We start from the raw sequence: 14,113 nt of genomic DNA on the forward strand, positions 1-14,113 counted from the left end.
TTATATTCCACCTGCAGTTGGCCTCATTTAACCAACATGGTTATGGCTATATGTGGCTGTTAAGAATTTCAAAAGAATACCAAAATGCTGCAGCAGTTAGCTTAAGTCCTTTGGAATGTCTTAACTAAAAATACCCCAAACCTGGGTCTGTCTCTTCTAAAATGTAACATTAATTAATTCCCACGTTCTGTCTTCCACTCTTAGTCCCTCCAGATGTGCTACTAGAAATAGACTGGCTCCCTGGTTACAAGCCATCTGGGCTCTGTAAACTGATTTGCACTTATATTAAACAATAAGTGAACAGAATGCGGAAGAGTTATTAAAGCATATGTACATTACTTATAAATCTCAAAGTAAAATATTAAAACACAGTAAATGGGAATGGAATGTGCAAATGAAGAGCTGCTTGTTTTAATGAGTTTAGCTGTGACCTTCTCAATTTCATCCAAAGAAAAGAATTTTATTTTTCACTTAAAAAAAAGGGGGAAAAAAAAAAAGGAAAAAGAAACTATAAAACTGCTTACAGAAGTATCTGAGACAAAAACAAGGAAATATAATGTTCTAAACTTGACTGGTCCAAACCACTCAAGCTGCTGTGACAGCTCATAAAACTGAGAGTAGTTTTTAACTGGACTCTGTTTTACATTGCCAGAGTGAATTTTCCTTGCAGGAAGTAGCCAGAAGGTTTATTTAGTTTCCAGACTGCTGCTTTGATCTTTCCATTCTGTCACTTCTCAGGTTACATAGCCCTTTTTCACTGCAGTAAATCTGCAACAGTTAATGAGAATAAAATTTCCTCCTTCTCACTGATCGCATGCTGTTAAATGCCAAACCACAGCCAGCAGCATATTTGCAGAATTTGGCCGCACTGTACAAAAACAGCACAATCAGTTTAATCTTGTTGGTTTTGTAATTCATTTTATTGAGCTTTCTTTTTTCAAGTGACCTATTTTATCAAGACAAGTGGTTGCAAGGCCAGACCTGGAAGAAAGATTTAAAACTGTAATAAAGCAAAGGGTGTTTTGTATGCTTTGTATAAGCATGCTCACAAAATTAAACCTACAATGAGTAGTTTTAAAAACTCTTGTGTATCAGTGGGATATTTCTTATGGCTATTATCTGAACTGAATATGTGCTACAAACAAGTCTCTAGTATAAAAACTAATGCAACATATCAAATTAATTTCTTTTCCAAATAGTTAAAATTGCTTTCATTCTAAAATTTAACTCTCTGAATCTGTGCTTATCAGCTTCAGTCATTGAGCTATGATGACTGAACCACCCTCTTCTCTTCCTTTTGGAAAACTAGAAGGTTTGGAGTGTTTCAGCCTTCTAGTTAAACAGTTTATTTGCCTTCTGGGGTTTGATCTTTTTAAGCTTTTATTTTTTCCAAGACTCCCTGCCCAAACCCTGGCCTGGAAACATTTTATTTTTTTCTCATTTAATTGAAGTTTAAAATTTTGCATGATAATGCTGCTCCAAGGTATAGATCTGCAAGAAAATATTCCACATCTGTATCTGGCTTGTTCCCTAATATGTCAAGTGTTTGCCCTAAGAAAGCAAGCAGGAAGAGACATTGAGATTTACTTCCTTCTTGGTTTAAACTATAATCATTACTGATTTGGAGTAGATTTTGACAAGATTTCACTAGGGCCCTGTGTTGCTATGTATAAGTGGTTGAAATCTGGACAGTCATTTGTGGCGGTAAAAAACATTTAAGGTTTATTCATCAGTAATAACGCTCCAACTGCATTTGCTGTGTGCACTCTAGTAAGCACTGCAAATCCCCCAGTAATGTTAACTTTCAGAAAAGACTTTGAAAGCTTTTATTGGCTGCAGCTGTAAGTCAGAGTCAAAGCAGAACAGATTTTTTTGACTCTCCCTCCCTCCACCATCTGGATTATCATGCACATTGAGTTGCCTGGTTCTTGGTGCTGAGTGCAGTAACCTGTTGGCATGGCTTTTCTGGGCATTTGTACACAAGAGGGAACCTTTTTCCCCACTTGTTCTGATGTACGGAGCCAAGTTGCAGTGCTTGGACTTGAAGAGCTTGTATAAATATTTAAAAGGAATAATTCTCCAACTAAGAGCCCTTCAATGCAGGGCACTGGAAGCTTGTGTTTCTGCTTCAACTGCTTATCTCTGAGTACATTTTCACAGTGGCCCTGCTCTGTAACCTAGCAAAGGAAGCAAGAAACACTTCTTGTCTGGAAGGCTTGTGGAAGACGTGGGCCAGATCCTGAGCTGATATAGTCAGTGACCCCAGTCACCTCTATGAAGTTGACACTTTACAATCTTACTTACACGATCTGTACCCAACAGAATACTGACATTGCTGGAGCTCAGTGAAAGAGATGCTTGAAACTTTCCCAAGCCAGACTTATTATAGTTTAAGATTAAAGCAATGTACTCCTCAGTTTATGGAGTTTACAGAACTAATTTGGACTGTGCAAGGAGAGTGGGGGAGGAAAGGACGCCTTTATTGCCTGCTTCTCGGGGCTTTTTTATTTGTTTTAGTTCATAATTTATTTTTAAGAAATGGATGTATCTAATCAGTGGATATGGCCATTTGTTGAGCCAACAGCAGAGGAGATGTTTCTGTCAGGCTTATAATGGAAAGTCACAACCCTTGGTTTCTGTTCCAACTCTGACAGTGCACTTGACCTTTAACAAATACTGTACAGAATAGCTAAGAAACTCCGTGTTCGTGTGGCAGAGCTGTGAATGAAAGAATGCTCGTGAAATTATCCTGATGCCCCTCAAAGAAACAAGATGGCTCTGTGAAAAAACTTGAGTTGCTGTTTTGCCCACTGGCCATGTTCTGGATTGGTTGCTTTTCTAGGACATCAGAAAAGTTCTTTTTTTTCCCCTTTATGAGGGATGTTACAGAATAAGCAAAAGTCTTTTCTATCTATGTCAGTCTAATCTGAGTCTTCTCGGTACTGTATTTTGTCACTTGGCTGTCTTTTAATGTCTGGGGTGTTTTTTCTTTCAATACTCCAATGGGAAACTGAGGTCATGGAGAAAAGGAGCAACTTGTCCAGGATCGCACAGCAGGTAACTGACAGAGCAAGAAACTGAGCCCAAGTCCTAGGCTGCTTTTACAGAGCTTGGATGGCAAGCTCTACAGCTTTCAAGCAAGGCTCTTACTGAATTTGGCTAAGCAAGGTCATTTGCTTTTAGTTCAGTGCTTTCTTACTATGCAGTTGGGAAATACATATTTTATTATTTATTTTTTTTTTAAAAGCTGCCTCCCCACCAGTGAATTTTGGCATGCTTATTGCTTGGCGCATAGCTGGAGCCTGAGAGATGACACAGTGCTCATTTCTCCACAATTGTCAGATTTGCATTTGTTTATAATTAAATGGCAGAAACGGCAGTATTGTGCTGAGATACAACTAGGCACCAAGTCCAGAGCCACTGGAAACTTTAAGTCATTAAGTGGACTAAAGAAAGCTGGATCACACGAAAGGAGAGACATCATATCCCTAAAAGCTGTATCATGCACAAGGGAGCTAAAGTATTATTGCACAGGTTCATTCTGAAATTCGCTATCTTTTGAGCAGATACAGTATTACTGCTTAAGGAATTTTAATATTCAGTACTAATGAAGAGAGGGACTTGGTATTTGATGCAGTGTGCACAGTCACAGTCCCTGCCACAAAACTCCCCTCCCAGTGGAGCTTGAGGGATAGAAAGCATGGGAAAAAGCTTCACAGATAGGCAAGAAAAAGTCAGGGCCATGAGAGACAAAATTTAAGAGACTTGTGGTTTGGAGTTTAACGTCATTACCAGTAGTGGGAGAATCTACAGTTACAGGACATTATATAAAGAAACAATGTTTTTTCTAAGGCTTCTCAGTGTATGCTGTTTCTCCATAACCCATGGTTTGTGCTTTTACTCTGAAGGACAGAAAATTTATGGTCGGTGAAGCAAAACCAGAGGTAGCTGGCATGCAGAAGTAAGTAGGATCATCTTCTCAATCACTCAACTCTAACCAAGGGAAAAGGCAACTAGCTTTATGCTACTTTCTGATGCTCTTCACTCTTTCATGCCTGGTGTAATGAAAATGGTATCTCATCCAGTGGTTAGCTGACAGCATCAGCAGAAAGGCTAATCCCTAATTGGGGGAGCAAGACTGCAACCTCTCCCCATCCCATATGGGATTATACTGCCCTGCAGTGCAGCTGTTATCTTAGACCTACAGTCTAGTACCTTTCATCAACACTTTGAAACAAACAAAAATATTGAGGGGAGAGAAGAAATACAGACTTGCTGCTGGCAAACTCCTCTGTCTCTTGTTGGCAAGTATTACAAACAGTAAACTCCATCTCAGTTGTACATCTCAGTTGTACAGGGTTATAATTCTGTGCTTGTCTCAAAATTAGAGACTGGTGTGCAATGTCTGTGGCTTAGGTACCTCCTTAGGCGAGAGTACAGCCTTCAGTATTCATCTTAACATAACTTGTTTTGTCTGTTACTTAAAGGAACCTGATACAGCATTACAGATTACAGGGGTTTATGGCATGTGAGTTTATAAGGCAGTAAGTGTAACCGTATGTTATCAATGGTGCCATCACATACAAGTAGATTCACAGAAGGGAAATATTAGGACTTTGAGGATGTGCTGCATGAAATTCTGAATGCCTGCCTGGGATGAGGTAGGCGATGTTTTGAGAGTGAAAATGGTGTATTTTAGAAACTGTAATGTAAGGTGTATAAAGGGAGAAGGTACAGAGAGTTGCTATGAACTGTACTGATGTCAGGCTTCTGAAGGATGCTCAGAAACCTCGTTCAAATCCTGTTCTCTGATACTGAGGAGGAGTTTTGCAAAGCTGCAGGTACGATCAATGGCAGCAAGAAGAGATGTCACTGGGGCTGCATATTAATGCCTGCAGTAAACTCTCTCAGCAGCTCATTTAACCATGTGGAGAACTTTGGGTGTAATTCCTTCAATTAGGACTTGGTTAGGGTTGCTGATGAGTTGAGAGCTGTAGGCAGTGTTTGCTCGCCTTGCCAAGGTCAGAGTACCTAGTCAATTAACAAATTTTATTACTTATTTTCCTAATAAAATTATAAAACTTGTATCCTCACTGAGTAGCTGGGAGCCTCAGATGAGGCTGACATAAGCCTTGTTGATGCAGAGTAAGGAAGGAGGATTGACAGGGATTTAGAACAGGTTCAGGATGAAAATGTAGCTGAAATTGTGGCTCTGTTGGAATCACTGTGTGTGTTTAGCTTGGATTTCATTTTCAGTGGGCAGTGATTTTGGGGTGCTTTAATTTTGGGTTGCCAACCATGAAACTGATGGGCAGAAAAGGATTATATTTTGTTCCTAAAGTGTAAGCTCATAAACTTTAACCTCTAAGGTGAAGACTTTTTCCAGGCCACCTTCATCAGCACAGGCAGTCATGGTCTTTTATACTACAGTCTATACTACAAATAATTCTTGCTATGCTGCTTCATGCCTCTCTTGTGAGTGTGCAGGCCTGTTTCTTGCTGGGATTGCTCAGAGATCCATACATCCTATGCAGGGATTTCCAGTTGAACTTCAGGGGATTACTTTTACCAAGAATTTCTCTGGTGACCCAGAACTTGCCTTTCTGAGGCTCTGCTTATGCTGGAGAAATTAGTGCCCATTTTAGAGCAACTTGTCAGCACCAGCACTAGTTAACCGTGTGAACACTAGTGTGGACAGGCTCAGGTGCCTATCGCATCAGGAAAACAGCCCTGCTCCATGGCTAGTCAGCACCCTGGTGCTAGTTACCCTAGTTCAGAATAAGCTCAAGAGCCTCCCTTCCTGTACTCTGCACTCATGAGCAGCAAAGATACCTGAATGGGAATCACAGCAGAGGGCTGCTGGCATAGTGTGTCCTGTCTGAGCCTGCCAAGTTTTCCAGACATACCACAAAGCCTATCTAGTCTCTGAGGCTCTGAGTGCAGGAGGGAGTTAAGGAAAGGAAGCATTTTGTGGACGTAGTGGAATGCTGGCTGGCATTTCCTGCTTTGAGGGGAGCACTGTTGGTCCTTACATGTTAAATTATGTCAGGGCACCTTGGATCCTAGATGGGTATATTAATTTGGATGTTATGAATCGGAGTAGGTATCAATAAGTAAAGCTGTTAAGAAATCTCTCCTCTCATGCAGATCAGGAATATTTTCCTCTTCGGCATGTGTTCTTCAGCTCCCCAGCAGTACAAGCAAATTGGAAAGTTCAGCTGTCATTTGGAGAAGGTCATAGATCACGCTAGCAGCCTGAGTAATCCAAGAGGTTTTAAGTATCCTAGCATTTAGTTTAAAGTGAAATTTGCTCTGACAGGGGCTGGCAGACCAATAGGAAAAAGAAATATTTGTGCGTGGAGAAGTGCTTGTGTAGAGACCTCAAGTATAACTGATGGCTAGAAGTGATTTCAGTCTAAAAAAAACAAATCATTAAGAGAGTGCATAGGGGTAAAATACACAGTTCATATTTTAAAGGGTCTCAAAATGAACCAGCAACTGGGGTTAGCAGTACGTAGTAATTAGCTGTACTGTTCCCTGTTTAACTCCATCAGCCCCAGGCATGGTGGTAGACTTTGCACAAGAAAACAGTCGTGCTTTGACTGTGTGGATAGCGAGCACCAATTTCAGTGCGCACATGTGTGCCATTTTGAGTCAGAGCTGCCTTAAATAACTTGCAGATTAAGGCAATGGCACAAACCATTTTTCTCAGGAGTTTGCGTGGTGGTGCATGATCTGTATCTGTTACGCAGCTATCGGGATCACATATGCTTCTGCTAGGTACCTGCTGGAACAGGGCTGACTAATAGGGAGAAAAAATACCAATTTGGGGATGAGTATTGTTATCTCGGTGGCATAATTACATGTCCCTAACTTTTCGGCAAAGACAGACACTTGCTCTGCAGAGCATCAACTTTCCCTGTAGATGAGGTATAATAAATAAGGCCAACTTTTTCCTAGGAGTAGGTTTCAAAGTTGGTTGCTGGTGTAAATTGAAAAACACGTGGCACAAGTCATGATCTTGGGCAGTCATTACCCAACAAGTGTTTACAGCTGAGAAACTACCATCTTTCCTGGCTATACCCTTCTGCTGTTCTTGGCAAATGTGGCAAGGATTCATCAGGACTTGGTTTTTAAACTGGTCTCCACCTCTGAGAGTCATGCTTGCAGAGTCACTGCCCTTGGCCTGCCAGCCACACCAGTACGCCAGACTTCAGTCTCCAGACATGTTTGCTGTTGTGTTGCCCTACCCCTCAGTTACCTCCTGGGTTCAGTAGCCTTTCCTTCAGCTAAGAAGGGAAGCCTCATGCACAAGTAATCAAATAGGCAAAGCTGGTATATTTCAAGAGCACTAACATGTAAAAATGAAGCCAGTATTTTTTTTTAAGCATGGAGAAGCCTTCATTTGCTTCACAGAAATACTTAGATAGAAAAGAGCAGTGATTTGATCAAGGTGTTCTAATGTGACTTTTCTGTTCCTTTTTATTTTTCTTAACTGTCTAAAGTAGTTATCAGCTGATTCATCTCTTCCAGTTTTCTTCAGGACACTAACATATGTCTGAACCATTTGGAAATAACTGATACTCCTCAAAGTTTAAACTCTGGGGATCTTGACCTAATTACTTACACATTTATTAAAAAAAAATATAAAAAAAACTGAGAATGTGATTGAAACCATATTTTCCCTGCTCTTGTTATCAATTTAAATACATTTAAAAGTTCTTTGAATAAGGATTACTAAACTGGAAGTAGCTGAAGAGCTCTGCCTGTAGTAATAGAGGCCCACTGCCACCTTGTGGTTCAGCTTCGTTATTACACCTCGACCATACGTTCACAAGGCTTTCCGCCACTGCATGGTACTGGCTCCACGGCTACTTGCTTCTCTTGGCCGTGCTGAAGGGACTGATCAGACGGATGGTTCCGTGTATGAGTTACGGGACAGGGGCATTGCCAGTTCGAGTACAGACAGACGTGGAAATAGCAAAGCACTTTGCCTGCTGTATTTCTCAAGATATCTTCAGGTGAAATGGAATGATTTTTTTTTTCCTGCAGTTTGGCTTATGACTGTCTTTTTCCTCTCAGAGGACACCTCTTTGCCTCAGAACTTCCACCTTCATGTGATTATCAGAATATCCCATGAGTGAACTAGTTTCCTGAGAAAACAAGTACCAAAGACCCTTTTCTAGGACCTCATGGAAGCACAATCTGAGGAAAGTGTTTTTGCAAGGACAGAGTGATGGGACACGGTCTCCCACCACTTCAGCTGAGCCCTTTCAGTGCAACCAATTCAGGAGTGCCAGCTTTTTGCTGAGCCAGGGCCTGGGGCCCACCCATTGTACATCTTCTGGATGGGTCATTCTTTCCCAGCCCTGACTCTTGCATAACCCATGTTCCATATGTATAATTGGCAGTAATGAGGTTCAGCTTTTCCCCACTCCAAAAGCACTCTGGTTCTTTGTGTTCTGACAGTCTTCAGAGGGGAAGTTCAGCTCCTTTCAATGCATCCTTAGTCAGGCAATAAATCAGAATCCATTTGTCCTACTGAAGTGGAAGTTAAGCAGTGACATAACTATAAATAGGCAATAATCCAGTATCTTAGGCGGTGTTCCTTCTTCCTCTGCCTCCTGCATGAGTTATTGTTGAGTATGAATATGTGCCACTTTTCCCTATGCAGTTTTTGCGCTTGAGTGTCTGATTCATTGCTGTGGGTGTAAGGGATGCTGTTCTACATGAAAAATTAAATTTGTCTCATTAGTATATATCCTTTCAGTATATGATGAATTCTTTCTGCCAGGCTGTTAACCTTGTATCTCACCAGAAACAGTGTCCTTTACTCAAGTATGTTGATGTGCCAGATATTCTCACTTTTTTATTTCTAGCAGGTTATTTTCCCAGGGGCTTCAGAAATGTACTGAAGGAAGGAAATCACATAATTCAGATGTATGTACTCTGTAGGGCTGGGCCATCAGTGGGCTGTGCAAGAAGCACGCTTGAAGCCTTTCCTGAAACACAGGTTAACTTTAATGTGCAGAGATATTGAGTCGCAGAAGTGCCTTGCCAGTAAATCCATAAAGGATAGCATATTTCTGTCTTTCTGGGACTTCTGTTTGACCTGAAAGCCTGTACTTGATAAGGGTTGTGCTGATTTATCTGCAGCATTTCTTTATCCATCAAGGGAAGAAGGGAGAGAGCAGTGCTGGCTAGAAGGAAAATACAGCTTGCAAAATTGCCTCACTAAATTCTCTCTCTAGCAGGAAGAGTTGGAGCCACCAATGCTAGCACACCTTCCTCACCCTACAAAACCCTACATTCTCTCTCTACTCTTTCGTAGCATTGGAGTTGATGGGTTTGGTCAACCACCAGGAGTTCCTGGCCGCCCAGCGACTGCCTATGGATACCGCCCAGATGAACCTTACTACTACAGCTACGGAGCACGATAAACCAGACCACTCTGCACGCCAGGATGCTGTCGTCTGCCCTGGAAGAATGTGTGTGTGGCTGGCAGATCTATCCCTTGGTAATGCATGATTGTACCATGATGGGTCCATTGTTATGTATCCTTTGGCATGTGTAGCTCCAAACAAAGCTAGCCTTTCTCAGTCCAGTGTTCCAGTGAGTGTTTATTCCTTGGTTGCTCTTAGTTATATTTTTTGTACAGTATTTGCTCTGTGACTTGAAAGCAAGAATTGGAAAGCTGCTGGATCGGAAAGTGTCACATTATGTATATTAAGCTACTAATTTAATTTCTATTAAATACAAAACCTATGTGGCCAGCAGCTGTGAATGTGTTTCTAACCAATGTTTCATTTGTTTGACAAGACATTTAAGAAGAATGCTTCATGTGAAGTGTGTTTAACATAGACTGTTTCCTGCTAACACTTCAGTAACAGGAATACTGTTAAACCCCAGCATCTCCTGGCACTGCTCTAACACAAGGTTACCAAAGTCCAGTCCTGGGTCTGAAGCTTTAATAATGGAAAGATGGCACAGATTCACTCTCCTGGAGCTTCAAACACAATCAAGTTTCAGTGCTTGAAAGCACTTAAAATTAGAAACCACACTACAACAGAATACCTTTACCATAGTGTTTAAATAGACTTTTGTGGGCTGAGGGAAGACAGCCACATCCTGAGGACTAGCAAGAGAAGAAATCCCATTAACATGGTTCAGAATTCAGATGCAGAGCCTTCCCCCCTCTTCCCCATCCTAAAATGCAAAGGCATCCTGCCCTGCTTGTTTGCAGACTATTAGTCTTATGCTTTGAACATACCTTTGAAAACCTTGCTTTATCTGTCAGAAGTGTGCAGGTACTTTTATATGCACTGTTACTCACTACGTGTCATGGTGCTTGGCTGGAAATGATTCTAATTAGCCATGGCATTTCTTACCAGTTTTCAGCCTCCTCTCCATGCTGGCTTCATGTCCACGGCTTCACATCCTGGAGGTAGGTGGAAGAACAGTATTGCTGAGATTAACTAGCGTTTTAAAAATAATTTTCGATTTTTAACTGATTTTTATGCCATTTCTTGGAAAACATAAGATCTTGCTAAAAACACCACACGAAACTTGAATTAAACTACTGGGTTTCCAGTGTTGTACCTTTCTAGATTCTTTCCATTGATCTGATCCCACACTTTTATCTGCCCAGCAGTTGTGCCGCGTTTGCTCAGAAGCTTTCAGATATTTTTATATTTATAGCTGAGAGGAATTACCTGAACTGCACAGTCACACACAGGCTTTTCTTCTGAGACTGGCACTCGCTCGTCAGGCTTTTCCAGAAGATTAGTGTGAAGTTATTTAAAGCAGTTGCCCTTCTCATGGAATGTGTTTTGGGGAAAAAAAAAATGAAGTAGGTCCTTGGAGTATATGCAAACTATCAATGAAACTGAAGGAGCCTTTAATTGGAAACTTCAGGTTAACGAGGAACTACAGTTGAGCTTCAGCAAATGGGTGCGGGTCTGTAATTGTAATACAGTTGTGACCATGCTGAGAATAAATGGCAGTGGAAAATCTCTGGCTGCATTTTTAGTATTCAAAGTTAGGAGTTTATGAGAAAAGAATAAAAGATCGAGTATTTGTAGCTTTGCCTGGCAGCAGCTAAAAGAAGAACATCATTTATCTGCAAGCAGAGCTTGGTAAAAATTACTCAGCACTTAGTAGCCTGAGGATAGAGCCTGCTAGCCAAGATGAAAACCAGCTGTGCCACTATACTCTCTAAGGCAGGAGAGAGGCTGATTTTCCCTTTAATTACAGTTCCTGAGCCAGAAAGGGGGGGAAAGATAGGAACATGTAGACTTTTCAATCTATATCACATTTCCTGCGGGTGCCAGAGGGAGACTGGAGTGTCTGACCTGTAGGGTAACTCTTTAATTATCTGTATTTATGGATTCAGTCCCCACGTACTGTATCCTGCATAATATGGGGCAGGGAGGGATCTGCTTGCTTTTAGCAACTTCTACAACTCCTGTCCTTTCCTCCTTTTCCTCATTTCCCTGACTTTGTGTAGCTCCTCTTCTTTCCTGCAGCAGCAATCCCAAACCATCCCATGAGTATCCTCTTTCCCAGTCTGCTACTAATTCATTAATGAGTTTGGTTAGGCAGGTGTTTGGGACATAATTAGGCTGTAAAGTTAATAGCACAATGAAATAAGCATAGGCTGAGACATTTGTATGTCTGTTAGCTATTATTGAGGCTTTCTGCAGATGTACAGTATAATTTCAGTGAGCAATATACTTAATGCAGCGCCCAAGATCTTGTTTTAAATTAGCATTTGAACCACACAAGTATTTAGGAGCTTACTAGGGCAACAGAGGGTGGGGAAAAGCAAAAGTAAACAAATATCCTTGGCCTGGATTGCTTACGAAGGACCTGACTCAGTGTTTTAAGTATCATGTATGCCTGGAGCTGTCTGGTAACAGTTTAACATGTGTATTTCATTCCAAAGTAATACTGCCATGATTTTGTTTAATTTAATCCACTCTGGATTAAATGAAACAGGAACAAGATGTATCTTCTTTTGGAGTAAGCAGGACAAGCTCTGTTTACATACAAGAAATTTCAAGCCTCTCTGGCAGGTTCCTTAATGGAAATCCTGTAATGCACCACTGGTGAGCTCAGCCATCCAATCTGTATGGGAGAAGGCTGAGAATAGATACAACTGTCATTCCTTCCCTGGCCATCCTCAAGCAAAAGAAAATACAATGAAGCTGATTTACTAGTGCAACTTACTCTGCAGCTGCAGCCCTTAAAAATTATCCTGATCTGGTCATTTTTTCTTTATGAGGTTAAGGAGAGAGCTCTGAGACACCAAGAGAGGTACTGGGGTTGCTGCGTGGGCAGCGGAAGACAGTGCTGCACTGCATGTAGTGCACAGGTAGATGGTGACATTTGCAACCAGTCTAGAAACTCACTTGAATGAGAACATGGACTTTTCTGGAGTTGGTATGTTGGGGTCTCTGCCTCCTAAAAAGAGAAACCTACTTCTGTTTATTAAGAAATTGAGTGCTTGACAGCAGCAAAAGGTGACTATAGTGTAACTAACATGATTACAACAGGAGGACATAATTGGGGGAGCCATTGATGGCTGCTCAGGTCAGTGCTGGGAGCCACCCCAGCCCTCTCTTCCCTCTACCTTTTCCAAAGGCCCTATGGCCTGCAAGAGGAAGCACTAGGGGACATTTCTACAGCGCAGAGTGCAACTGCACCAGAGCCTGCTGTTTAGTGCTCCCCAGCTCTCCTTCTAGACCTTACAGGCTCTGTTCCGTAGATGTGCTTCTTGCTCACAGTTATGAAGCTGTGTGTCTCTCCACTTCGCCAATCTTTTCTTGGTCAGTTGACTTAAGTCCAGTTACAAACCTAATAAGGCACGTGCTAAGAGGTCTGTAATCTTGCTAGTTCCCTGTCTACTATTTCTTCTGCCTTTGAAAAGAAGACAGGTTCGTGCCTACCTCTCTGGGAGAGCCTACCTTGGCTGTTCTTGGGAAAGGCAAACTGCAAAGCTTGCAGGACAGAAGCCCAGCTCATGTGTCTGTACAGAGCCTGCCCTGAGCAGTGTGCAGCCTCAGCACCTCTTCAGTTTGTGTGAAACAATAGACTCGCACAGTAAAAGCACATAAAGGGAGGGAGTGTGTCTCCACAGAGGCAGTCCAGCAATTCAAATACACTATAAATGATGCAGAGCAGCCAAAGTTTGTTTTTTCCCCACCAAGAGCCCCATGAATTACACCACAGCCTAAGGCTGGAGCTAAGTGCTGTGAGTAGAAATCAGTTCTTGCTGGTTTTACCTGCAGTTCTTCAGGTCTCTCAGGCTCCAGCCATGCACACACGGAGGACATACAAACTCACCCTTAGGCCCTTGAATAAACCGGTGATGAATTTTCACAGTTTCCTGTTTTGCACATTGAGGCCATGTTTTATTTGCCATGGCTATCCCATTTGGGCTGAAGGCTTCAGATCTTTCCTACCTTTGAAAGAGGGAGGTGGTACATCTGAACTTCATTTTCGTTTCTGTTCCTGTATGCATTATGTTACCCCATGCTATGTGACATACTTTGCCTCGCACACTGTGTATAACTTGTTACACTTCCCTGCATCCTTCTTCTCCTCCCATCATCTCTCTGCTTTGTTTGAAAAGATCCACATCGTCCAGCTGCTAATACACCCCTCTGCCAAGGGAGTGGACTCCTCGCATTCTGCCCCTCTGTTGACCTGGACATGCCAGCTTACAGACCACCCAGTGCAGTCGGAAAAGAAAGCCTTCCTCTTCCCTTGCCTAAACACACAATGAAGCTCAGCGAAATGGGGTTTGGATCTGAGGGGATCCCTTCTACTGTCCAGATACCTGTGGCTTTGTTGTGCTGAACGGACTCCAGCATAAACAAGCCACTGGCACTGGCCATCAGACCTCTGTCTCTGGGAATATCTGCACTGTTCATGTTCTGAGCACATAACGAAGGCTTCACTAGTAATGGGAGGGGGGAGTATATTGCTAAAGAATGCAGTCTGCAAAGTTCATGCCAGACTTGAGAGCACAAAACTTAATGCAGGCTGAACTGGTGGGGTTGAGTTACTAAAGAACACCGAGGCATTAGCACAGCTTAGACCACCTTTGCTC

The 14,113-nt window shown here is 42.0% G+C and overlaps 1 protein-coding gene across 2 annotated transcripts in view; it reads left to right on the top strand.

Annotated features, from left to right (window-relative positions):
- Nucleotides 1-9,773, top strand: part of KIFAP3 (kinesin associated protein 3) — a 70,101-nt gene extending 60,328 nt beyond the window's left edge. For both annotated transcript variants that reach the window (XM_061451903.1, XM_061451902.1), the window contains exon 20: nucleotides 9,332-9,773. In XM_061451903.1, coding sequence (XP_061307887.1) covers nucleotides 9,332-9,440 — 109 coding nt within the window. In that variant the 3' untranslated portion in view covers nucleotides 9,441-9,773. The remainder of the gene's footprint in view (nucleotides 1-9,331) is intronic.
- The last annotated feature ends 4,340 nt before the right edge of the window (nucleotides 9,774-14,113 follow it).

Source organism: Pezoporus flaviventris, unplaced genomic scaffold (assembly GCF_033815535.1).
Source record: "Pezoporus flaviventris isolate CSIRO_AGI_PZ_B2104156 unplaced genomic scaffold, CSIRO_AGI_Pfla_v1 ptg000013l, whole genome shotgun sequence".
Taxonomy (NCBI): domain Eukaryota; kingdom Metazoa; phylum Chordata; class Aves; order Psittaciformes; family Psittacidae; genus Pezoporus; species Pezoporus flaviventris.